Below are 26,081 nucleotides of genomic sequence, written 5' to 3' on the forward strand. Positions count from 1 at the left end.
TCTTTGATATTTTCCTGAAAGTCTTATCTCTTCCAGGACTATCCAGCATTTTAAAGTTTTTTTATAGCGAGAGTTCGTAAGGTATCTACTCAGCCATATTGGCAAAAACAGATATCTTTTAAGAATCTGTTCTTGTTCTCACCAGATTTTCTATATTCCATAACCAATCACCTTCTACCAGTCACCCTGACATCACAAGTCATAAATTTCATAACTAGCATGATTTCTGACCAAAGTCAAAACTTCCAATAACCCAGAAATAACTCACTGTGGTTCAGTGAAATAAAAGACAAAGATTATGAAAAAAAAAAAGAAAAGAAAAAGAATTTACCATGTGACATCTAAGTATCGTGGCTGAAATTTTCAAAGATAGAGAAAAGTAAAACGAAAGGGATGATGGGATGATGGGATGATAGGGCTGTAGCCACGCACTTAATACTGTCTGAAACCAAAATATTTTGGCAGATGTGAGACACATAATCTGGATGCAATGCTTCCACACTTTTTCCTGGCACTGAGTCTATTTGCAAACATATATGCAATCATAGTGGTTTTTTATCTACAAACTAGGAAGGGAAAAGAACTTTCTAAAAATGAACGTAACCTACCAATTTTACTTAAAAGTTTTAGCTTAAAGGAATAATTCAGGATGGCCATGCAAAAGAATTTAGCAATAAGAATGCTCTCCCTGGGAAAACAATGGCAAAAATAATTCTTAGAGGGGCAATAAATAGTGAGCTGCTAGGATAAATGGTGATACTTCCATGGAAGCATTTCATAAATGGTGATGGAATGTCATTACCCTTTAAAAATAATATTGAAGACTTATACTGGGATGCCTGGGTGGCTCAGTGGTTGAGCGTCTGCCTTTGGCTCAGGGCATGATCCTCAGTCCAGGGATCAAGTCCCTCATCAGGCTCCCTGCGAGGAGCCAGCTTCTACCTCTGCCTCTCTCTGTTTCTCATGAATGAATAAACAAAATCTTAAAAAAAAAAAAAAAGAAGAAGAAGAAGAAGAAGAGTTATACTGACTTAGAAACACATTCCTCACATGTCATGCAATAGAAAAATATGGATTACCAAACTATATATATATATATATATATATATATATATATATATATAGTTGATCCAATTTCTGCAAAAAGATTCTAACAAAATGTGAGTGGCAGCAAAGAGGTGGGAATATGGAAACACAAGTATACACATGTATATGTGTATATGTTGTGTCCATGTACAGCAAATATGAATTTGAAAGGGATATAATAACAATTTTTACAGAGATTACCTCAAGGAGGTAAGCACTTTGGTCTTCTGTATTCCGTACATTCTGAATTTTCTGTACTAAACATGAAAACTCCAAAGTTCACAAAAGTTATAAATATAACCTGCTAAAAATAAATTAGATGAGCATATTAAGTTTCTTGCTCTTATAATTAAGGGAAATTGCAATGACCTCATCCAACATCTCTCTCCTCAATAAAACAACAGGAAATACATTTACAAACTCCCAAACTAATCCAGCCCCAAGTATTAAAGATTGAATATTTGTAGGACACATTAACAGCTTGGAAGAACCACAAAAATAAAACTAAAACAGCAACGAAAACCAAAAAAAAATTTATAGGACAAAGACTAGTAAATAAACTCACACCTCAGCTACATGGTTTTCTCTCACATCTGGTCACATGTTCCATAAGCCCTTTATTCACAACCACTCACATATGTGAACTATGAAAGTTATCAACTCCCAAACTAGCAATGACACAAGGATTACATATAAAGTACCATTTCCCAGTGGTTCAAAAAGTATCCTGTTGAGTATTTGGAGAGAAGAAAATGGACAACTTGTCATTTGTTGTATGGCTCAATTTCTCCAGTTACTAGAATATTGAGAACACATGGTTTGTGACTCAGAGTCCCCTGTCACCATGGCTGTTATCACTCACTTTTCCCATCCCAGGGTATAGAACTAACGTTTGTTTCTGGATAAAGGAATATTCTGCCATTTAGCATATTTATGAGAAAGCAGATCCTTTTAAAGATGACAACACAAAATAAACAACACTGATGCACATCAGTGCTGGATAACAGTCATCAAAGGGCACTGACATGCAAGTAGCTCCTGCAGGTGATAAGCAAACTGAGCAAATTCCTTCACTACCCGCTTGAGAACATGAGCAGGATTCAGAAGGGAATAATAATGGGGATGGTCTAGTTTAAGGTGAAAACCTGGCTACTGTCACATAGTTCCAATGGAGACCCAGGTTAGCTGCTAACTGCAAGGGACTATGAAAACATGCAGTATGCTGCTAATAATCCCTTACTCCGTGTTTCATTATAAGAGACGGCACATGTCTAATGATTGCTGGTCAAATTTCAAGTCACTAGTACTCTCATCATCTATCTTTCTAGAGGATAGTCTAGCTGTATCCATGCAGACCTGCTATTAACAGCTGTGGTAATCTATTAGGAGTGAACACAAAGATGTATGCAACACAATGTTCACTGCATCAACCCGTGGAAATCAAAAAATGAGAAGTGCTTCAGTAGTAGTGAAAGAATTAAATTATTGCGGTACCACACAATGAAAAATTGTATATTATTTTTAAATGTTCTTAGGGAATACTTAATGACAAAATATCATCAGGATGAATCTACACATTGGGGCACCTGGGTGGCTCAGTTGCTTGAGCATCTGACTCTTGGTTTAGGCTTGGGTCATGGTCTCAGGGTCATGGGGCCTGCACTGGGCACAGAGTCTGCTTGTCCCTCTCCCTACCCCTCTGCCCTTCCTCCCCGCCTGCCCCACACACACACACACATGCATACGCATGCTCTGTCTCCAAATCTTAAAAAAAGATAAACCTACACATTTTGATCTTAATTTTATAAATGTGTGCATAAAATACATAGACACACAGACAAAAGACTAAAAGGAGACAGACCCACGTGTTAATAGTCATTATTTCTGGGCAGTAAGATTATAGCTGATAGCTTCTAATTTCTCAGAACTGAACAGTAATTTCTCTTATTTAAAAGGAATACCATGAACTTCTTTAGGGGACTGATTTTCCATTTTAAAAAGATCATGATATACAGGCCATGATTCCCCAAAAGTACACATGCAGTTCTTCTTCTGTCTAATAGGAAAGAGTAAACCTGGTATTTGTTCCTAGGTCCTCTCCTCTTCCATTCATTCTAACCTGTCAATAACCAAACTCTCAGAAAAGTAACTCAACTTAGCAATAAGAAGGTTGCTAAACCTGCCCCTGAAACATACATGTATATTTTTTAAATGCACTTTTAAGTAAAATAAAACCTGTGAGGAAGACCACAACCCCACATGATCTAGGTCTCTCTCCCTCCACTCCATCCCAGCTTCTTCCCAATGGCTTCTTTCCTCTTGCTCACCAGGTTTAGCTCTGTGGGCCTTTTTTCTCTTTCTAGATCTTCCCAAGATCCCTCATGCCTCAGGGGAAGCTAAACTACAAAGTTCTTTCCCCAGAGATTTCACAGGGCAAACTCCTTCTTGTCATTCAGGGCTCAGATGGAATGACACCTCCTCAGAGAGGCCTTCCCTGATATTTACCCTGCCCTGCCCACCCAGATAATGATATATGACTCCACTCCCTGAACAACTGCCTATTGCACTCTATCACATTACTGTTTTCCGTTCTTCAGAGCATCAACACTATCCAAAATTGTTCTGCATCCTCATTTGTCTGGCATGAGCATTAGCTCTAGCACTGACATCCTCACGAACTTGACAAAATTACTCAACACACTAAGTTTCATCCATGAAAACCCCAGGATGGCAAGTCACTAACTAGCCCATAGTAATTGTTCAATAAATGGTCATTTTTTTTAATTAAAAAATAGAATCCTCCATTTTAAACGAGAATTCACTCTATATTATTGACCTGTCATAGAAACATCTTAAAAAATAAAGGATAAGAGAGAAGATGATGCACTGTTTCCTATTCTCACTAAACACAACTAAAAACCCTGGACATTGGATATAAACAAACATAAGACAACTCTGAAAAGTAGAGAGAAGAAGAACTAGTAGGAACCTCAGCACCTGAGCATCCACTTGGCAGTGAGCTCACTGCTTTGTTTTTTTTGTTTGTTTGTTTGTTTTGCCTCAGATATCCTGGATTGAATGTTGGATAATCTAGAAACCTAGGAACACCAATAGGAACAAAACACAAGAAAGGTCAGCTCTCTAGAGCCAAAGGACCAAGAAAGGGGCAGCTCAGAGAGATCGAAAACTTTCAAACCATAGCTACTCTACTCCAACCAAACATCATGGAAAAACCATGATCCCAGCCCCATCCGCAAAGGGCAAGTAGAGAGCCTAGACTCCTACCTTCAATAGTTAACTGTCGACACTCTCCCCATGAGAACAACACCAGAAAAAAGCCAGTGGAGATCTGGCAATAACATCTCACCCTAGCAGTAACAGTAGCCATTCGCCCTAACTCTGGTATCAGTACAGACCACATGGAGAGCCTGGGCCACTGTCCATATATAGCAGTAATAAGATTCCTTTCCCTGTCAAGATGGCAGCAGAAAAGGCAAGCGGGAAGCCTGCACCTTGAGCACCTTCCACCAGATATGATGAGGCTCACACTCCCACTCTGTGGTGCCAGGGGAGATAGTAAATGAGGAGCCCTCCCCACTCCCGGCTTGGGGAGACAGGCATCAAAGGAGGCCTATGGAAAGTGTGGACTTCCACCCCAGTACAGCAGTAAACAGGGGCTCTCTGTACCCCTGGAGGACCAACAGAAGCCCACTGGGGAACCTGATCTTCCACTCCAATATGGTAGGCACAGGTATCACCCCCTTTCTCTGCCATTTCCATGTCAGAGGAGGCCTACTAAAACAGATTCAAATAAAATCCAAAGCCTTAAAACACAGCATCCTAAATGTTTAATGGGCACAGGGTGTTGGTTTCGAAAGATGAAAGTATTCTAAAGATCTGTCCCAAAACAATGTGAATAAACTTACCGCTAACTATAAATTTAAAAATGGTGAAGATAGTAAATTTTGTATTATATCTTTTCTACCATGGTAATTTTTTTCAGCACCAATATTAATCAAAATCAAAAGATTACTTATTCAATACCTTTCAGCATTCGATTATTATGTTAATATGGAATATACATTATAAAACAATTACAAAAATCATATTAATCAACGTATCTTATTTTACTCCCTTTGTAAAATACCATATTGGAACAAAATCCATATCTGTTCTGAGGGTGAAAAAAAGACTCAGCCTCTCTTATTATAATTTATACCATAAAACTATTCAAATGGTGCTTTTTCTAATACAACGTAACAATATTTAATGACTTAGAAAACTTAATAGCAAAAATTAGATACACAGACTTTTGGGGAAAAAATTTGTTTCTCTGAGGCTCAAACTTCTTAGCAGTCTAAATCAGACTAATCAGAGTAAAGGCAAGAAATGATTTACTCTCCATCTTGAGTTTGACAGATCAGGTTTACTAGGTAAATAAATTATTCATAATTACTGAAATTTTAACTTTTATTATAAAAACCAGAATTTAGTGTGTGGACCCTAACACAGAAGAACCAAGGCAAAAACTGTAAGAAAGTGGTTCCATTCTACACTTACTAGTAGCATTACCTTAACCAAGTTCTCAAAACTCCAATTTGACAGGCATCTCCCCTCTAAAAAGAGGATAACTTGTCCAGTAAGTTTAAAGAACACCACACACTACATTCCCCTAGTGAAGATACATAATATGCATGAGCATACAAAACACTGGGAAAAGCTGTACAATTAAAACTATCTCTTTCACTTTGACACATAGCTTTCCAAACATGTATATATAAACATGGTCCACTTTTTCTACCTGGTAACACCTCACCCAATACTAATACTCTAGGACAGAGCTTCTCAAATTATAGACTTCAAACAAACCACCTAGAGATCTCATTAAAACATAGATTGAGATTCAGCAGGCTCGAGGTGGGGCTTAAGAAGATGCATTTCCAACCCTCTCCCAGGTGATGCCCATTGCTTCTCGTCTGCAGATCACTATCAGGCAACTGGAGAGGAATGTTGAGGAAGACTACTACAGAGACTTCTTCATAGCTGTGCAAGTTTTGTAATCGGAACTGGATATTTTAAAATTCTACTATATATAAAATAAAGGAATATCCTAGGATTAGAAGGAAACTAAATTAAAAACAAGAGAAAAGGAGTTGTCAAGGTGCTTTGTGTTAGCCAAATATTAGACAAGGAAAGGGGTAAAAATGAGTCCAAGTAAGCAGAGAATATAAAGGGACCCTCCAAACAAAAGACAAAGCATATGGGGGTTGAGATGGGGGCTGAGGAGGAAGAGGCATAAGGAATATCATCATATAGAAAGGACTCATAAATCTTCCAACTTTTCATTAATGAAATGGAACATGCTGGCAGAGCCATTTACTGGATTTCTATTTTAATCACTAAAAGACTCCACAACATCTTCAGATGAATGGCCTGGGGTACAGACATTTGGCAAAGTTCAAAAAGGTCCCCTGAGATAAAAACTACATTCTGCAGAAATGGCATTACTTGTTTTCTCCTGCAATTGTAGTAGCTCAACAACAATTTTTAAAGTACAGTAATAGGTGAAATCTAAGTCAAACCTTTTCTTGGATTAGCCTCTGAAGATGAATCCCACAAGACAGCATTGCAGTAAACAAGGTCAACATGTACTGCTGAACTTTGCAGATGGCTGAGGCCAGGGAGTTTATTACTGAGTTCAGTCCCACCTTCTCAATAACATTCTGGAAGGCAGTAGGAGAATGACGGGTGATTCGACACAAGGCCTGCATAGACAGAAGAACAAGGTCAGACAACCCAAGGGCATTAACCATGCCTCAGAAAGATAACACATGTTACTGTGTAAAGAAATAGAGGGTGCTTACCTGGCTCCTTAATTACTTATTTTGGCATAAGAAAGGTGGAAACTTTCAGCATATTTAAAAATGAAACAATCCAGCCACCAGTAAAAACTAAAGACAACAAAACTTCTATGATAAGCATAAATATTTTAAAGCATTAGCAAAAATGATAAACTAATTTATAAGTCTGTATAGAAAACTTCCCTTTAAGTAATAAAAACCATCAAGTGTCTTCTTTTTTTGGAGACACTAATAAGGACTGAATAAACAACCATAAAAATAATTATCTAGGGATCCCTGGGTGGCGCAGCGGTTTGGCGCCTGCCTTTGGCCCGGGGCGCGATCCTAGAGACCCGGGATCGAATCCCACGTCGGGCTCCCGGTGCATGGAGCCTGCTTCTCCCTCTGCCTGTGTCTCTGCCTCTCTCTCTCTCTCTGTATGACTATCGTAAATAAAAAAAAAAAAAAAAAAAAAAAAAATCTTTAAAAAAAAAAAAAATTATCTAACATTTACTGTTTAGCATGTGAAAAATGTTATCTCAGAGTATCTGAAGACGATCATATTTAATTCTCCCAATAACATATAAAAAAGGTATTGGTATTAACCTATTTTATAGACAATAGAGCTAAGTCATAGAATACTTAAGTTACTTGCCAAAAGGCATATACCTACTAAGTGGCAAAGCTAGAATTCAAACCAAGATAATCAGACATCTGAACTTTTCCTAACTTGCTCACAAACTATCGGAGATAAAACATAATTAATAAAGTAATAGATGGGATCCCTGGGTGGCGCAGCGGTTTAGCGCCTGTCTTTGGCCCAGGGCACGATCCTGGAGACCCGGGATCGAATCCCACGTCGGGCTCCCGGTGCATGGAGCCTACTTCTCCTTCTGCCTGTGTCTCTGCCTCTCTCTCTCTCATTCTGTGTGACTATCATAAATAAATAAAAATTAAAAAAATATATTAAAAAAAAAAAATAAAGTAATAGAATGGAACAAATGTTATAACAGAAATGAGTTCACTGAATTATGCTTGGAAAAGAAAGTAAAGCATGTCAACAACACAGGAAGATGACCTTGAGCTGGCTGATGGGAAGGTGGGAAGTGGACAGGCAGAAAAGTAAGTAAAGAAAATTCTAGCCTGGACCTAAATGTGAGACCTAAAACTATAAAAATCCTGGAAGATAACACAGGGAGTAATTTCTCTCGTATCAGACATGGCAACTGTTTTCTAGATATGTCTCCTGAAGCAAGGGGGGGAAGCAAAAATAAACTATTGGGACCACACCAAAACAAAAAGCTTCTGCAAAGAAAAGGAAACAATCAACAGAACAAAATGACCATGTACAGAATGGGAAAAGATATTTGCAAATGATAACTCTGTAAGAATTAGTATCCGAAATATATAAAAATGTTCACAACTCAACACCCAAAAACTAAATAATCCAATTTAAAAAATGGGCTGAAGACATGAACGGACATTTCTCCAAAGAAGACATCCAGATGGCCGACAGACACATCAAAAGATGCTGAACATCACTCATCATCATGGAAATGAAAATCAAAACCACAATAAGATATCACCTCATTTCTGTAAGAATGGCTAAAGTCAAAAACAGAAGAAACAAGTGTTGATGAAGATGTAGAGAAAAATGAACCTTCATGCACTGTTGGTAGGAATGCAAACTGGTACAGCCATTGTGGAAAAAAGTACAGAGGTTCCTCAAAAAGTTAAAAAGACAACTATCTCATAATCTAGTAATCATATAACTCAGTGTTTACTTATAATCTAGTAATCATAACTCAGTGTTTACTCCAAAAATACAAAAACACTAATTCAAAGAATACGTGCACCCTTATTTATTATTGTTTATTGCAGGATTATTTAACATGTCAAATTATGGAGGCAGCCCAAGTTTCCACTGACTGATGAATGGATAAAGAAGAGGTGGTGTGTGAGCATGTATATGCGTGTTTATGTGTGTATAGTGGAATATCACACACACACACACACACACTGGAATGTCATTCAGTCATAAAAAAGAACGAAATCGGAGATGGGGCAAGATGGCGGAAGAGTAGGGGTCCTCAACTCACCTGGCGCCAATAACTCACCTGGCCCCAATAACTTCCCTAGATAATTTTCAAAACATCTTGAACACCTACATATTTGACCTAAGATTTAAAGAGAGAACAGCTGGAATGCTACAGGGAGAAAAGTTTTCACTTCTAACAAGGTAGGAAGGTGAAAAAAATATATAAATAATAAAGTAGGGGAAGGGAACCTCGAGTAGCCAGGCTAAAGCTTTGGAGCTGCCAAAGCCTCCAGGCCATGAAATCCAAGCCCTGGAGAAGCGAGAACTTTATAAATCTGCACAGGAGTTTTCCCTGACAGAAAAGTACTTAGCAGGGAAATCGGGCTGAACCACAGGAGGAGCAGTGAAGCCTCAAGATTCCTGGAGTCACTATAAGAGGAGGGACGCCTGGGGGGAAAGCTCACCATAAAACAAGAGTCCAATATCGATAAAGGGCTGGAGCGCCGCAGCCCTCCAGAGCATTTTGGAGAAGCCAGTCAGACGGGCTCCAGACAGAGTTGGCTGTGCTCGGTTCCCCTCAGGGGTGGCAGTCCCCAGGAGCACTGGTCCAGTGGAACAGAGCCCCAGATCCCAAGCAGACAAAGCCGGAGATGTTGCGTTCCCCCTGGACAGGCAGAAGCACAGAGAGCACAGGACAGCGAAAACTCTCCTGCAACCAGGCGCCTTGCAAGCTGTGCAGATCAATGCACCTCCATCTGCCCTTACGAACATCTAGGCCAGTGTGGACTGGGAGACTGCATTAGTTACTCACGGGGAGCTCGACTCCAGAGCTGGAAATCTGGCCACCATCATTTTAGTTTTCTTCCTTGTGTCAGCTTGTGCCTGGGAGAGGCAGGGCCTCTATGAAACAAAGGCCTCATAGCATAAACAGCTCACACATAGCCCAACACCTGGAGAGGAGCAGGACATCACCGCCAGGCACAGACACCTGAGAATCAGCACAGCAGACCCCTCCTCGCCCAGAAGAATTACTGGAAGAACAAGGGAAGAACAAGTTTACTGACAAAGCAGCACTAGAAAGCTCCAAGACTGAGGGAAAATAGTATATAGAACTAGACGGTCCATTTTTTCATTTTTCTTTCCTTTTTCCATTACGACTCATTTTTATATCAGACTAAAACTTTCCAATATTTTCTCCTTTCCCACCTTAATATAAATATCCTACAATATTTTACCAGCTCTTCATTTTTAAGTTTTTCCTTTTTGACTTTCATATTCCTACAGTTACATGTTTTAGATATACTTTTCACTTCTGGATTCCCTTCAACATATTCAATTTAATTTTGGTACATATTCAAGATATGGGTATTTGTTTTTTTTTTTTCTGCCTTGTTTTGTATTACAATGCTAGAAATTAGTACTTTCTAAAACATAACAAACAAAGACCCAGAATCAAGTGGAACACCATGCTGGTTCATTTTGTGAGATTATATTCTCTCTTCCTTCCCATTCTGTCCCCCTCTTTTATCTTGTTTATGCTTTGGGGGTCAATGTTGGGGCTGTCTATAAGTGTTGCTGGTTAACATAAACTTGAGATTGAGCATCTTCTAACATACAGAAGAAAATACACTCAGAACCAAGATCGCCTTTCTAGGATCCCTCAGACGATATTCTCTCTTCACTACCACTGCCTCACCACCACGGCATCCCCACCTTTTCTTTCTTCTTTATTTCTCTATTATTTTTTTCTTCTTCTTTGTTTTTGGGTTGTTGCTTTTTATTTTTACTACTTTGTATTAAAATTTGATTTTGACCTTAGAGGTCAATGTTTTATTTTGTTCTTTTAATCTTTTTCTTTTATTTTCTAGTCTCTGACCTCTTTGGAGTCACCTAGGGTGTATTTTACTTAGGTCATGGTTGATATTTTTGACTCAGCCCGCTCATTCAACCACTCTGCACTGGACAAAATGACTAGAAGGAAGAATTCACCACAAAAGAAAGAACCAGAAACACTACTCTCTGACACAGAGTTACAGAATCTGTATTTCAATACAATGTCAGAAATTCAACTCAGAAGTACAATTATAAAGCTATTGGCGGCCCTGGAAAAAAGCACAAAGGACTCTAGAGGTTTTATTACTGCAGTACTGAAGTCTAATCAGGGCAAAATTAAAAATACACTAAATGAGATGCAATCCAAACTGGATGTTCTAACTGCTAGGGTTAATAAGGTAGAAGAGAGAGTGAATGACATAAAAGACAAGATGATGGAAAGGAAGGAAGCTGAGGGGGAAAAAAAAGAGAAAAACAATTAACAGCCCATGAGGAAAGGCTTAGGGAAATAAATGATAGCTGGAGAAGGAAGAATATATGTCTAATTGGGATTCCAGAAAAGGCTGAGACAAAAAGAGGACCACAAAGTATGTTTGAACAAATCCTAGCTGAGAATTTCCCAAATCTGGGGAAGGAAACAGGCATTCAGATCCAAGAGATAGAGAGGACCCCCAAAAAATCAATAAAAACCATTCAACACCTCAACATTTAATAGTGAAACTTGCAAAATTCAAAGATAAAGAGAAAATTCTTAAAACAGTGTGAGACAAGAGATTCTTAACTTAAATGGGGAGAAATAGCAGATTAACAGCAGACCTCTCCACAGAGACCTAGCAGGCCAGAAAGGGCTGGCATAATATATACAGGGTCCTAAATGAAAAGAACATGCAGCCAAGAATACTTTATCCAGCGTGGCTGTCATTCAGAATAGAAAGAGAGATAAAGAGCTTCCAGGATACGTAGAAACTGAAAGAATACGTGACCACGAAACCGGCTCTGTATGAAGGGGGCACCCTGTAAAAGAAAGAGGGAGCCCAAAGAAACAATCCACAAAAACAGAGACTGAATAGGTAATATTATGACACTAAATTCATATCTTTCAATAGTTACTCTGAACGTGAAAGGGATAAATGATCGCATGAAAAGATGCCAGGTTATCAGACTGGATAAAAAAGCAAGACCCATCTATACGCTGTCTACAAGGGACTCATTTTAGACCTAAGGACACCTCAGCTGAAAATGATGGAGTGGAGAGCCATTTACCATTCAAATGGTCCTCAAAAGAGAGCTGGGATAGCAATCCTCATATCAGATAAATTACAGAGTTCATATCAAAGACTGTAGTAAGAGATGATGAGGGACACTATATCATACTTAAAGGGTCTATCCAACAAGAACACCTAAGAATCATAAATGTTTATCCCTCTAATGTAGGAACTGCCAAGTAGATCAATCAATAACCAAAGTAAAGAGATACTTAATAATACACTAATAGAAAACTTCAACACAGCACTTTCAGCAAATGACAGATCTTCTAAGCACAACATCTCCAAAAAAACAAGGGCCTTAAATGATACACTGGACCAAATAGATTTCACAGATATATACACAACTTTCCATCCAAACGTAACTGAATACACATTCTTCTCAAGTGCACATGGAACTTTCTCCAGAAGAGACCACATACTGGGTCACAAATCAGGTCTCAACCGATACCAAAAGATTGGGATTGTCCCTGCATATGTTCAGACCACAATGCTTTGAAACTAGAACTCAATCACAAGAAGAAACTTGGAAGAAACTCAAACACACGGAGGTTAAAGAGCATCCTACTAAAAGATGAATGGGTCAACCAGGAAATTAGAGAAGAATTAAAGAGATTCGTGGAAACTAATGAGAATGAAGATACAACCATTCAAAATCTTTGGATAAAGCAAAAGCAGTCCTAAGAGGGAAACACTGCAATACAAACCATGCTCAAAAAATTGGAAAAAAAAAAAAAACTCAAATACACAAGCTAACCTCACACCTAAAGGAACTAGAGAAAGAACAGCAAGTAAAGCCTACACCAAGCAGAAGAGAGATAAGATTTGAGCAGAACTCAGTGAAGTAGAGACTAGAAGACTGTACAACAGATAAACAAAACCAGGAGAGTTCACTCTTTCAAAAAATTAATAAGATAGATAAATCCCTAGCCAGCCTTATTAAAAAGAAAAAGGACTTAATAAAATCACGAATGAAAGAGGAGCAAACACAACCAATACCAAGGAAATACAAACGATTTTAAGAACATATTATAAGCAGCTATCTGCCAACAAGTTAGGCTACCTAGAAGAAATGGATGCATTTCTGGAAAGCTACAAATTGACAAAACTGGAACAGGAAGAAATGAAATATCTAAACAGGCCAATAACCAGCGAGGAAATTGAGTCAGTCATCAAAAACTTCCCAAGACACAAAAGTCCAGGGCCAGATGGCTTCCCAGGGGAATTCTATCAAACGTTTAAAGAAGAAATACCTATTCTACTAAAACTGTTCTGAAGGATAGAAAGGGACGGGAGACTTATACACCAATATCCCTGATCAACATGGATGCAGTAATTCCAAGATACTAGCCAATATCCACAGTACATGAAGAGGTTTATTCACCATGACCAAGTGAGATTTATCCTCGGGATGCAAGCGTGGTTCAACACTCATAAAACAATCAGCCTGATAGATCACATCAACAAAGAGAAAAAACAAGAACCATATGATCCTCTCAATAGATGCAGAGAAAGCATTTGATGAAATACAGCATCCATTCCTGATTAAAACTCTTCAAACTGTAGGGATAGAGGAACATTCCTCAATATCTTAAAACCCATTTATGAAAAGTCCACAGCAAATATCATTCTCAATGGGGAAAAACAGAGCCTTTCCCCTAAGATCAGGAACACAATCAGGATGTCCACTCTCTCCACCGCTATTCAACATAGTATTAGAAAGTCCTAGCCTCAGCAATCAGACAACAAAAAGAAATAAAAGGCATTCAAATTGGCATAGAGGAATCAAACTCTGCCTCTTTGCATATGACATGATACTGTATATAGAAAACCCAAAAGACTCCACCCCAAGTTTGCCAGAACTCATACAGCAATTCAGCAATACAGCAGTATACAAAAATCAATGCACTGAAATCAGTGGCATTTCTATGCACTAACAATGACACTGAATATAGAGAAGTTAGGGAATCAATCCCATTTACAATTGCTCCCAAAACCATAAGATACCTAGGAATAAACCTAACCAAACAGGTAAAGGACCTATACACTAAAAACTACAGAAGACTTCTGAAAGAACTTGAGGAAGACACAAAGAGATGGAAAAACATTCCATGCTCATGGATTGGAATAATAAATATTGTGAAAATATCTATGCTACCCAGAGAAATTTACACATTCAACTCAATCCCTATAAAACTACCATGGACTTCCTTCCCAAGGTTGGAATAATCTTGAGATTTGTATTCAATCAGAGAAGACCTCGAATACCCAGAGGAATTTTGAAAAAGAAAACCAATGCTGGGGTCAGCACAATGCCAGATTTCAAGCTGTACTACAAAGCTGTGATCATCATGACAGTAGGGTACTGGCACAAAACAGACAGATCAATAGAATAAAATAAAGAATCCAGACAACTTATGGTCAACTAATATTTGACAGAGCAGGAAAGAATATCCACTAGAAAAAGGACAGTTCCCTCAATAAATGGTGCTGGGGAAATTGGACAGCCATGTGCAGAAGAATGAAATTGGACGATTCTCTTACACCATACACAAAGATAAACTCAAAATGGATGAAAGATCTAGTTGTGAGACAAGAATCCATCAAAATCCTAGAGGAGAACCAGGCAACACCCTTTTTGAACTTGGCCACAGTAACTTCTTGCAAGATACATCTATGAAGGCAAGGGAAACAAAAGGAAAAATGAACTACGGACTTAAGATATAATGCTTCTGCACGCAAAATAAACAGTCAAAAAAACTAAAAGACAACCTACAGAATGGGAGGAGATATTTGCAAATGACCTATCAGATAAAGAACTAGTGGGGAGGAGGGGCAGGATGGCGGAAGAGCAGGGTCCCCAAGTCACCTGTCCCCACCAAATTACCTAGATAACCTTCAAATCATCCTGAAAATCTACGAATTCGGCCTGAGATGTAAAGAGAGACCAGCTGGAATGCTACAGCGAGAAGAGTTCGCGCTTCTATCAAGGTAGGAAGACGGGGAAAAAGAAATAAAGGAACAAAAGGCCTCCGAGGGGGAGGGGCCCCGCGAGGAGCCGGGCTGAGGCCGGGGTGAGTGTCCCCAGGACAGGAGAGCCCCGTCCCGGAGAAGCAGGAGCTGCACCAACCTTCCCGGGTGGAAAGGGGCTCGCAGGGAGTTGGAGCAGGACCCAGGAGGGCGGGGATGCCCTCGGGCTCCCGGGGACACTAACAGACACCTGCGCCCCGGGAGAGTGCGCCGAGCTCCCTAAGGGCTGCAGCGCGCACGGCGGGGCCGGAGCTGCTCCGAGGGGCTCAGGCGGCGGCTCCGTGGAGGGGGCTGCGGAGCCGGGAGCAGCTCGGGGGGCTCGGGCGGCGGCTCCCCAGAGGGGGCTGCGGAGCGGGAGCGCGAATCCAACAGCGCAGGCCCCGGAGCACAGGGCGCCGGGACACAGCCCAGCATCCGGCCTCCCCCCGGGACAGGCAGAGGCCAGGAGGGCCCAGGACAGCAAGGACGCTCCTGCCCCGAGCTGAGCAGATCAGCAGCCCGCCCCTGGAGCCTCCAGGCCCTGCAGAGGGAGAGCTCCCTAGTTACTGTGGGGGCTGACTCCAGGGCTCCAGAGCTGGCCACCGCCACTGCGGTTGTTCCTCCTGGGGCCTCACGGGGTAAACAGCCCCCACTGAGCCCTGCACCAGGCAGGGGGCAGAGCAGCTCCCCCAAGTGCTAACACCTGAAAATCAGCATCTTAAAAGCCATCTACAAAAGGCCCACAGCAAATATCATTCTCAATGGGGAAGCACTGGGAGCCTTTCCCCTAAGATCAGGAACAAGACAGGGATGTCCACTCTCACCACTGCTATTCAACACAGTATTGGAAGTCCTAGCCTCAGCCATCAGACAACAAAAAGACATTAAAGGCATTCAAATTGGCAAAGAAGAAGTCAAACTCTCCCTCTTCGCCGATGACATGATACTCTACATAGAAAACCCAAAAGCCTCCACCCCAAGTTTGCTAGAACTCATACAGCAATTTGGTAGCATGGCAGGATACAAAATCAATGCCCAGAAATCAGTGGCATTTCTATACACTAACAATGAGACTGAAGAAAGAGAAATTAAGGGAGTCAATCCCATTTACAATTGCACCCAAAAGCATAAGATACCTAGGAATAAACCTAACCAAAGAGGTAAAGGGTCTATACCCTAAAAACTATAGAGCACTTCTGAAAGAAATTGAGAAAGACACAAAGAGATGGAAAAATATTCCATGCTCATGGATTGGCAGAATTAATATCGTGAAAATGTCGATGTTACCCAGGGCAATTTACACGTTTAATGCAATCCCTATCAAAATACCATGGACTTTCTTCAGAGACTTAGAACAAATTATTTTAAGATTTGTGTGGAATCAGAAAAGACCCCGAATAGCCAGGGGAATTTAAAAAAAAAAAACATATCTGGGGGCATCACAATGCCAGATTTCAGGTTGTACTACAAAGCTGTGGTCATCAATACAGTGTGGTACTGGCACAAAACCAGACACATAGATCAATGGAACAGAATAGAGAACCCAGAAGTGGACCCTCAACTTTATGGTCAACTAATATTCGATAAAGGAGGAAAGACTATCCACTAGAAGAAAGACAGTCTCTTCAATAGATGGTGCTGGGAAAATTGGACATCCACATGCGGAAGAAACTAGACCACTCTCTTTCACCATACACAAAGATAAACTCAAAATGGATGAAAGATCTAAATGTGAGACAAGATTCCATCAAACTCCTAGAGGAGAACACAGGCAACACCCTTTTTGAACTCGGCCACAGTAACTTCTTGCAAGATACATCCACGAAGGCAAAAGAAACAAAAGCAAAAATGAACTATTGGGACTTCATCAAGATAAGAAGTTTTTGCACAGCAAAGGATACAGTCAACAAAACTAAAACACAACCTACAGAATGGGAGAAGATATTTGCAAATGACGTATCAGATAAAGGGCTAGTTTCCAAGATCTATAAAGAACTTCTTAAACTCAACACCAAAGAAACAAACAATCCAATCATGAAATGGGCAAAAGACATGAAGAGAAATCTCACAGAGGAAGACATAGACATGGCCAACACGCACATGAGAAAATGCTCTGCATCACTTGCCATCAGGGAAATACAAATCAAAACCACAATGAGATACTACCTCACACCAGTGAGAATGGAGAAAATTAACAAGACAGGAAACAATAAATGTTGGAGAAGATGTGGAGAAAGGGAAACCCTCTTGCACTGTTGGTGGGAGTGCAAACTGGTACAGCCACTCCGGAAAACAGTGTGGAGGTTCTTCAAGAAGTTAAAAATAAAGCTACCCTATGACCCAGCATTTGCACTACTGGGTATTTACCCCAAAGATACAGATGTAATGAAACGCCAGGACACCTGCACCCCAATGTTTGTAGCAGCAATGTCCACAATAGCCAAACTGCAGAAGGAGCCACAATGTCCTTCGACAGATGAATGGATAAAGGATGTGCGTGTGTATATATGTATATATACGCACACACACAACGGAATATTACTCAGCCATCAGAAACGACAAGTGCCCACCACTTGCTTCAACGTGGATGGAACTGGAGTGTATTATATTGAATGAAATAAGTCTATCAGTGAAGGACAATCATTATATGGTATGGTTTCACTCATACGGGGAATATAAGAAATATTAAAGGGATTATAAGGGAATGGAGGGGAACTGAGTGGGAAAAATTAGGGAGGGAGATAAACCATGAGAGACTCCCAACTCTGGGAAACAAAGGGTTGCAGAAGGGGAGGTGGGCAGGAGGTTGGGGTAATTGGGTGATGGGCACTGAGGAGGGCACTTGATGGATGAGCACTGGGTGTTATACTATATGTTGGCAAATTGAACTTCCAAAAAAAAAAAAAAAGGAAAAAAAAACAGCCAAGATATGGGGGGCGGGGGGACGAAATCTTGCCATTTCCAACAACCTAGATCGAGTCTAAGAATATTATACTAAGTGAAATAAACCAGTCAGAAAGAAAAACAGTATACAATTTCACTCATATGTGAAATTTAAGTAACAAAATGAATTTTTAAAATAAAGATGAAAAAAACAGACTCAACAATAGAGAACTGATGGTTACCAGAGGGGCAGTAGGTGGGGGGGGGGGGGAGGGAGGTGAAACAGGTGAAGGGGGGAAAAATACACTTATAATGAGCCCTGAGTAATGTATAGAATTGTTGAATCACTCTATTGTATACCTGAAACTAATAAAACATTTTATGTTAATTGAATGTATACTGGAATTTTTAAAAATTGAACTTAAAAAATCCAGCCAGAAAGCAGAGAACAAGTGTTCACACAGAGACATGAAGATGAAGAGCATGTTTTAAGAAGGGGAAGTTGATGCAATGAAAACACATTTCAGGTGTAGGAGGAAAAACAGAGAGTAGGAAATATGCTGGAGCCACAGTTGGTCTACCAAACCAGGACTTTTGAATTTTATGCCATAAGCAATGGAAAAACCTCAAAAGATTTAAAGCAAAAAAAAAAAGGGGGGGGGGAGGCGGGTATGGGAGATGGTCAAATTCTGTGCATATATAAGAGACTACAAAGAAAGAAATAGTTTTACAAAAACATTCATTATAGTTAATGTCCTATAACCTCATTCTTTCTGATTTATATTTTTAACAGATCTATAACCTTGATCAATAGTTAAACAATCAAACATAAGATGAATTGTAAGGGGCACCTCGGTGGCTCAGTTAAGCATCAGACTATTGATTTCGCATCAAGCCATGATATTGGGGTCATGAGATCGAGCCTGCTGCAGGGCTCCTGGTTCAGTACAATTCTGCTTAAAACTGTCTCTCCCTCTCCTTCTGCCCCTCCTCCCACCTCCCAGCAGAAGCATGTGCTCTTAAAAAAAAAAAAAAAAAAAAAAAAAAAAGAATTGTAAGTAAAGAGGGGAAAGATAAAGATTTCAAAAAATATTTTCATCTTAAAAATCTCAGGAAAAAAAATTAAATATTTTTTCTATCTCCAAAGATGAACTTCCTTTAAAAGTTATTCCTATCAATAAAATAAGGAAAACAAATGTTGATTGGTATAAACTCAATCTTCTACCAAAATGAACATTTAAAGTACATATATTTACTCAATACTAAAACTTTAGTTCCAATCCTTATGAAAATGCTGATGTGACCTTATTATAACCCGAAAGGAAAAGATAATGCAACTAGTAACAATGAAAATGTAGAAGGACCCTCTCAAATTGCTGTCTCCTGGGGTGGGACCAAAAGGTGAGGGGTAGAGAAAAGACAAGGAAGTTTTCACCCTTTTACATATGTCCTGTTCAAAGTTTTCAAAAAATGCACTTTTATAATAATTTTTAAATTACATTCTGATGCCATGACTATATTACACATTTTTAATTAGATGGAAATAAATATTTAAAGAAAATTTACATTATTTTTTTTAAGATTTATTTGAGAGAGCAAGCAAGGGGAGGGAGAGAGAATCTCAAGCAGACTCTGCTGAGTGTGGAGCCTAACATGGGGCCCAAACCTATAACCCTGAGATCACGATCTGAGCCAAAATCAAGAGTCAGACGCTTCACCAAATGAGCCCATCCAGGCATCCCAGGAAAATTTACATTATTAGTAGTGTATATATTTACTACCATATCTGAAATTACTGAACAAACACACTGAAAACTAAGCATTTGCAAAGCACTACATATACACCCTTCTGCCAAAACAAAGAGTCCCTTTCCTCATGGAACTGATTATCATATGGGATGTATAATCTTGTCTCAATAGTCACTGACAAATGAAAACAGGATCTCAAAGATATATCTGTACCCCCATGCTCACTGCAGCATTATTCACAATAGCCAAGATATGAAAATAACTTAAGAGTCAATCAATGGATGAATTGATAAAGAAGATGTGGTATATATGTTACACATATACATAATGGAATATTATTCAGCCGCAAGAGAAAAGGAAACTCAGCTATTTGCAACAACATGGGGTAGTCGACCTTTAAGTCATTATGCTAAGTGGGATAAGACCAAGAAAGATGGATACTATATGATATCTAAGTACTTACATGTGGAATCTAAAAAAGCTAAGCTCATAGAAACAAACTAAAATGGTGGTTCCCAGAGGCTCTGGGGGTGGGGGGGTGGGGGGAGAGATGGGTAAATGTTGGTCAAAGCATACAAACTTCCAATTTTATAGTGAATAAGTTCTAAGAATCTAATGTACAGCATGGTGATTATAGTTAATAATATTGCAGTATATGTTTGAAAGTTGTTGAGAGAATAAATTGTAAATGTCCTCACTACAAAAAAGAAAGTTAAGTATGTGATATGATGCAGAGGTTACCTAACACTGTGGTAGTAATCATTTTGCAATATATACATGTATCAAATCAACATGTAGTACATCTTAAACTTACACAATGTTATGTCAATGACATCTCAATAAAGCTAGAAAATATAACAATAATCACTGACTCTGTGTCAAACATACACCAGGGATCTCTATTCATTTACAGATAGCCATAGCAGAATGAAATTACAGGAAAAAAATATTGCTCTATTTTTTTAAAAGATTTTTTTTAATTTTTTATTTATTTATGATAGTCACAGAGAGAGAGAGAGAGAGGCAGAGACACAGGCAGAGGGAGAAGCAGGCTCCATGCACCGGGAGCCCGATGTGGGATTCGATCCTGGGTCTCCAGGATCTCGCCCTGGGCCAAAGGCAGGCGCCAAACCGCTGTGCCACCCAGGGATTCCCTGCTCTATTTTGAATAGAATCCTATTTCAGTCTCTCCTCTCCCTTCCATGGGAGTTACAGTTGGCTAAGTTAGACATGATGGCTTGGAAACCATGAAAGTAGGATTCTTCAAGTCTAATGCCCAAACTGTATATGTTTCAGTAGAAAAGTAGCAACTAATATCTGAAATTAAGAATATGAAAAATAAATTTACCAAATACAAAGCTAGCTCTATTCTAGAATGTGAAAGTTTTTAAACCTCATTTATAGTGGATCTAAGAAAATTGCTGTGTATGAAGTCAAAACAGAATTATTATTTTAATCCAAAATTTTTTTAAAAAAACAGCATTTTAAACAGAGTCCCTAAAGGTCATGCTTCAATCAGAACTTTTTGAACAAATAAGGTCTCAATAGTGACCTCAAGACGCGAAACACTGTCGTTGGCATTTTAACAATTGTTGGGGCAGCTCTCACAGCAAAACTGACTTTCTAACAATATAAAATCCCTACCTCATCATAATGATCGTAATGAGGATATTTCTTGATCAAAGATTTGTCCAGACTACTTCCAAATGTGTTCAAACCAATATGAGGGCAACTGGAGTGTCTCATCTTCAGAATACTGCTCAAAAGCCTAACAGACTTTCCATTTTAAAAAGCTCATGCAGAAAATAACCTTTAACCCACTTCTGGATATCAAACAGTTGAGAGCTTCATGGAGGCTCAAGAGCACATTAGTGGCTTGTATTTTCTGAACAAAAAAAAAAAAAAAAAATCAAATCTCAAGTCAGATCTCCAGTGCACTGGTTTTGAAATATTTACTTAATAAAAAAGAGCTTGAAACTACATTTTAAAACTGGGGGGAAAAAAACCACTTCTAGTCTAAAATTCACTTCAAAATTTGCTTCAAAAAGAACATTGTGTTACCTCCAGAAGTCCTGACGATCTACATAACAAAAGCAATTTTTAAGAAATAGACTAAGTCAAAATGGAGGACGCATATCTATTAGAAACATGGACAGAATCACCATGGAATAATAACCTTAAAAACCATTTGTATTTTATCTTTTGAATATTTTTTTTCATCCTATCAAAATTACCTTGGGAGCTTTTTTAAATTATACACACTCTCATCTGACTCCTGAGACATATTAAAATACATCAGAATAGGGGTTGGGGGTGTGCATAAAGTGGAAGTAGTAGTCAATGTTCCTTGAAAGGCTCCTCGCCAACCCCAGAGGGAACCACAACGTAGCAAAATTCTTCACTTTTTATCCCCTTCATCTCAGCCCATCAGCAATGATGTTTACTCCACTTATCTTCCTCATCAGCGCCATCCTACTCAATTTAACTCTACAGGTTTCTCTGGTCCCCCACGATGGTTCATAGAGATTCCTTGTAATCCTAATAATTCTAGTAATCTTTTATTCATCCAGTATATTCCTAAATCAGGTCCACTCCTCCCAAAAAGCAATCCATAAGCCATAAAGCCATTCCCACATGGGAAGGAGAAATTCACTGTCTTTCACTTCACACCATGCCAGTATTTCCAAAAGCTTCAAGGACTAGGGCAATGGTTCTCCCACTTCAGCAGGTATTAGAATCAGCTGGAGGCTTGTTAACATGCAGATTACTGAGTCCCTCCCCTAAAGACTCCAATTCAGCAGGTCTAAATCAAGGGCCAACAACCAGTATTTCTAACAAATTCCCAGGTGCTGCTGATGCTGCTGGGCTGGGGACCACGCTGATACAGAGGAATCTATGGGACCAAGATATGACCAGGAAATCAATGCCAGAGACAGCACAAACCATTACAAACAAAACAAGAAGCAGCTCAGTGCCCCAGCTCTGAACACCACTCTTCTCCAGCAGAACTCATGCAGAACTTCATCTGGTTAACAGAGACCTGCCAAACACCTACCATGTGTGCTTAGGAAGTGAACAAGACAAAGGGTTCCTACCCTCCTAGAACTGACACGAATAGGGAAAACTATGCTTATATACATTATATTAATAGAGCTGTGGTTGTTGCTATGCGCAAAAATACAAAGAGATTTGAGGAGCCAGGGGATGTCACCAGAGGAGGTAACATTTAAACTGATACCTGAAAGATGAAGACTCAGCCATGTGAAAAGAGCATCCAGGCATAGGGAACAATAAGGGGGTAAATCCTGAGGCAGAGAAGTGCTTGCAAATTCTATAAAATGTCAGAACAAAGTGTGGTTGAAATACAAAGAGTGAGACAATGAGCTTTAGGAGACATTATAAAAAAGGTAGGCAGGGGCCAAACAACCTGAGATCTTGAAGGCTGTGATAAGAATTCCCATCTTTATCACCAAATGGGCACATTAACCTCTGGCACACATTCCTGAGAGAAGAATTTGGAAAAAGAAAAAAAAGGAAGTTCAGCTCTGTAAGGCATGCTAGGGAGGAAGCAATTGTCTTTCCCTGCTAGGAATTTGCATCAAGTGTCTTCAGAATGCCTGTTTTCAGTTTCTGCCACCTCAATCTTTAATAAATCCTCATGTAAACCTGTTTACAAGACACATTTTCTTAGGATTACATTAGAATAACTTTATTTTAGGATCCCAACAATGATTTCATACTTTTACATAATAAAATATATGTAATATATTTATATTTTATATAATAAAAATGATCACCCTACCTTTTTATTATTTATTTTTATTTACTATTTTCCTCATCTCCCCAATAATGAGGGATGTTAAATGTTATTAAACAATTACTCACGATCTCCCCCCCCCATTCATAATGTGGGACAGAAGGATCCCTCTCTCTCAATCTTTGCAGGAAAAATCCTAACTTGTAATCAAAGACCTGGCTTCAAACAGAGAAAGAGAGAGATGAAAAAATATAGTCTTGGGGGGATCCCTGACTATCCCCCTTGCGGGTTCAGTGGTTTGGCGCCTGCCTTTGGCCCAGGGTGTGATCCTGGAGTCCCAGGATCAAGTCCCACGTCGGGCTCCCTGTGTGGAGGCCTGCTTCTCCCTCTGCCTGTGTCTCTCTCTCTCACGAATAAATAAAATCTTTAAAATATATATATATAGTCTTGGTTTTAAAGGAGTTTATAACCAATAAGGATTTATAGTATAATACGCTAATACAACTGATTTACTAAGCAAAAGGTGCTAAATGCATTAAATAATATTGCACTGAAAGTAAAAAGTGCTCACCAATTCCTAGACAGTGGAGGTAGAAACATAGCAGAGAGAGGTAAGACAGACCTGAAAGACACTCAGGAATGAGCCTCCCAAGACAGGTTAAGTACCTGAGTGTGAACAGTGAGGTGGGAGGAGTTAAGGGAAGAAAATGTATAAAAAAGAATACCTAACCCTTCATTTTTCTTTTCTTTTTTTTTTTAATTTTTATTTATTTATTTATGATAGTCACACAGAGAGAGAGAGAGAGGCAGAGACACAGGCAGAGGGAGAAGCAGGCTCCATGCACCGGGAGCCCAACGTGGGATTCGATCCTAGGTCTCCAGGATCGCGCCCTGGGCCAAAGGCAGGCGCTAAACCGCTGTGACACCCAGGGATCCCCCTTCATTTTTCTTAATCCATCTCCTCTCACCTTCCCTTCTCCAAGGTCAATATGTCTGCATTTGAGGAAAGGGGGCATTGGGGGGAGGAGGAACCAAGCACAGGGGTGAAGGAGGAAGAGCGGCAATGGCAAGGAAGACAGAGGATGACATAGCAGAGGTGACCAGAGTTGATAGAGTCGGTTACAAAGAAGTAAATTTGACTGACCAAACAAATCAGTAGAAATATGGAGAGTAATGGGAACCAGGTCTGTCTCTACCTGAGAAGGGATTTACAAACATGGGAAATGGGAAGGCTTGAAAGAATCTTAAGGTATTGAATTAAAATTGGAAGTATTGATATGAATGCATGAATTTTGTTCCAAATATGTATAATATATATAAAAGCAATTATAAATGTATGTGTATGAATGGATATATTTTTTTCTAACTCTGAATATTAAGAAGGCCTAGAAACAATGACGCCCCATAGCAAAAGCACAAAGAGTGTCCAGATCTTGGCTTCTAAATACCAAAGGTTCCCCAGAGAAATGATTGGTTCCAGAGCTGGCAGAGAAAAAGCACAAATTAACCCAGAACACCCGTGTGCTGTCAGAAAATAATGAAATGCTCAAACATGATAGAGATAGGTCCACAGAACACAGAAGCTAGCTTGAAGGGACCGCATTGGCTAAATCTAGGATGACTTTGGCATCCCAACAAAGAAGGATATTGGCAGTAATATCAAATTATGACCGACCCACTGCACAAAGTAATTATTCATCAAAGTAATGATATAAATACACATATATACATGGGAGAAGGGAAAGAGCTTCCTTACAATAGAATACCAAGCAATACCAAAGGCCTATTTTTCCACAACTCATGAGGTATATAATAAGAATGGTTGTGGGGGCGCCTGGGTGGCTCAGTCAGTTAAGCATCTGCTTTTGGCTCAAGTCATGACCTCGCGGTCCTGAGACTGAACTCTGCATCTGGCTCCTCATTCAGTGAAGGAGTCTGCTTCTCCATCTGCCTTACACTGCCCCCCACCTCCACTTGTGCTCACTCTCTCAAATAAACAAAATCTTTTAAAAAAGAAAAAAGAGAGGTGCTTGAATGGCTCAGTCAGTTTAGTGTCTGCCTTCCACACAGGTCATGATCTCAGGATCCTGGGATGGAGTCCCACATCTGGCTCCCTACTCAACAGAGAGTCTGCTTTTCCTTCTCCTCCCACCCCCCACCACTCATGCATGCTCTCACTCTGTTTCTCTCTCTCTCAAATAAATGAAATCGTTTTTTAATGTTTTTTACATTTTTAAAGGGGGCAGTAGAGAACGAAACAAAAAAGATGTGCAACAGAAACTACACGTGGTCTACAAGGCCCCAGATCTTTATAACCTGGGCCTTTATAGCAAACATTTACCAACCTCTGATAGAGAAGGAATAAAAAAAAATAGGTGATCCTCCTATGCCTACCATCACAGACTGGTTACAGGCAGGAGTCCTCAAAGGTGCTAAGAAAATCTCATGAGAAAGCACCAGACAGACTCCCTACAAAATAAAAGACCTATTTTTTTTTAAATTGTAAAGGACATGAAATACACAGGAAGACTGAGGAACTATTTCATAGTGGAAGGAAACTAAAGAAATAGAAAAACGATCTAGAACATATCATACTGAATGGGATTTTGGAGCAAAGAAAG

General features: G+C 39.5%; 1 protein-coding gene across 1 annotated transcript in view; it reads right to left on the reverse strand.

The window, feature by feature from the left end:
* Nucleotides 1-26,081, reverse strand: part of ULK4 (unc-51 like kinase 4) — a 590,170-nt gene that overhangs the window by 436,805 nt on the left and 127,284 nt on the right. Inside the window, exon 21 of the mRNA XM_055321719.1 lies at nucleotides 6,669-6,851. Coding sequence (XP_055177694.1) covers nucleotides 6,669-6,851 — 183 coding nt within the window. The remainder of the gene's footprint in view (nucleotides 1-6,668; nucleotides 6,852-26,081) is intronic.

This window comes from Nyctereutes procyonoides, unplaced genomic scaffold (assembly GCF_905146905.1).
Source record: "Nyctereutes procyonoides isolate TBG_1078 unplaced genomic scaffold, NYPRO_anot_genome, whole genome shotgun sequence".
In the NCBI taxonomy this organism is placed as follows: domain Eukaryota; kingdom Metazoa; phylum Chordata; class Mammalia; order Carnivora; family Canidae; genus Nyctereutes; species Nyctereutes procyonoides.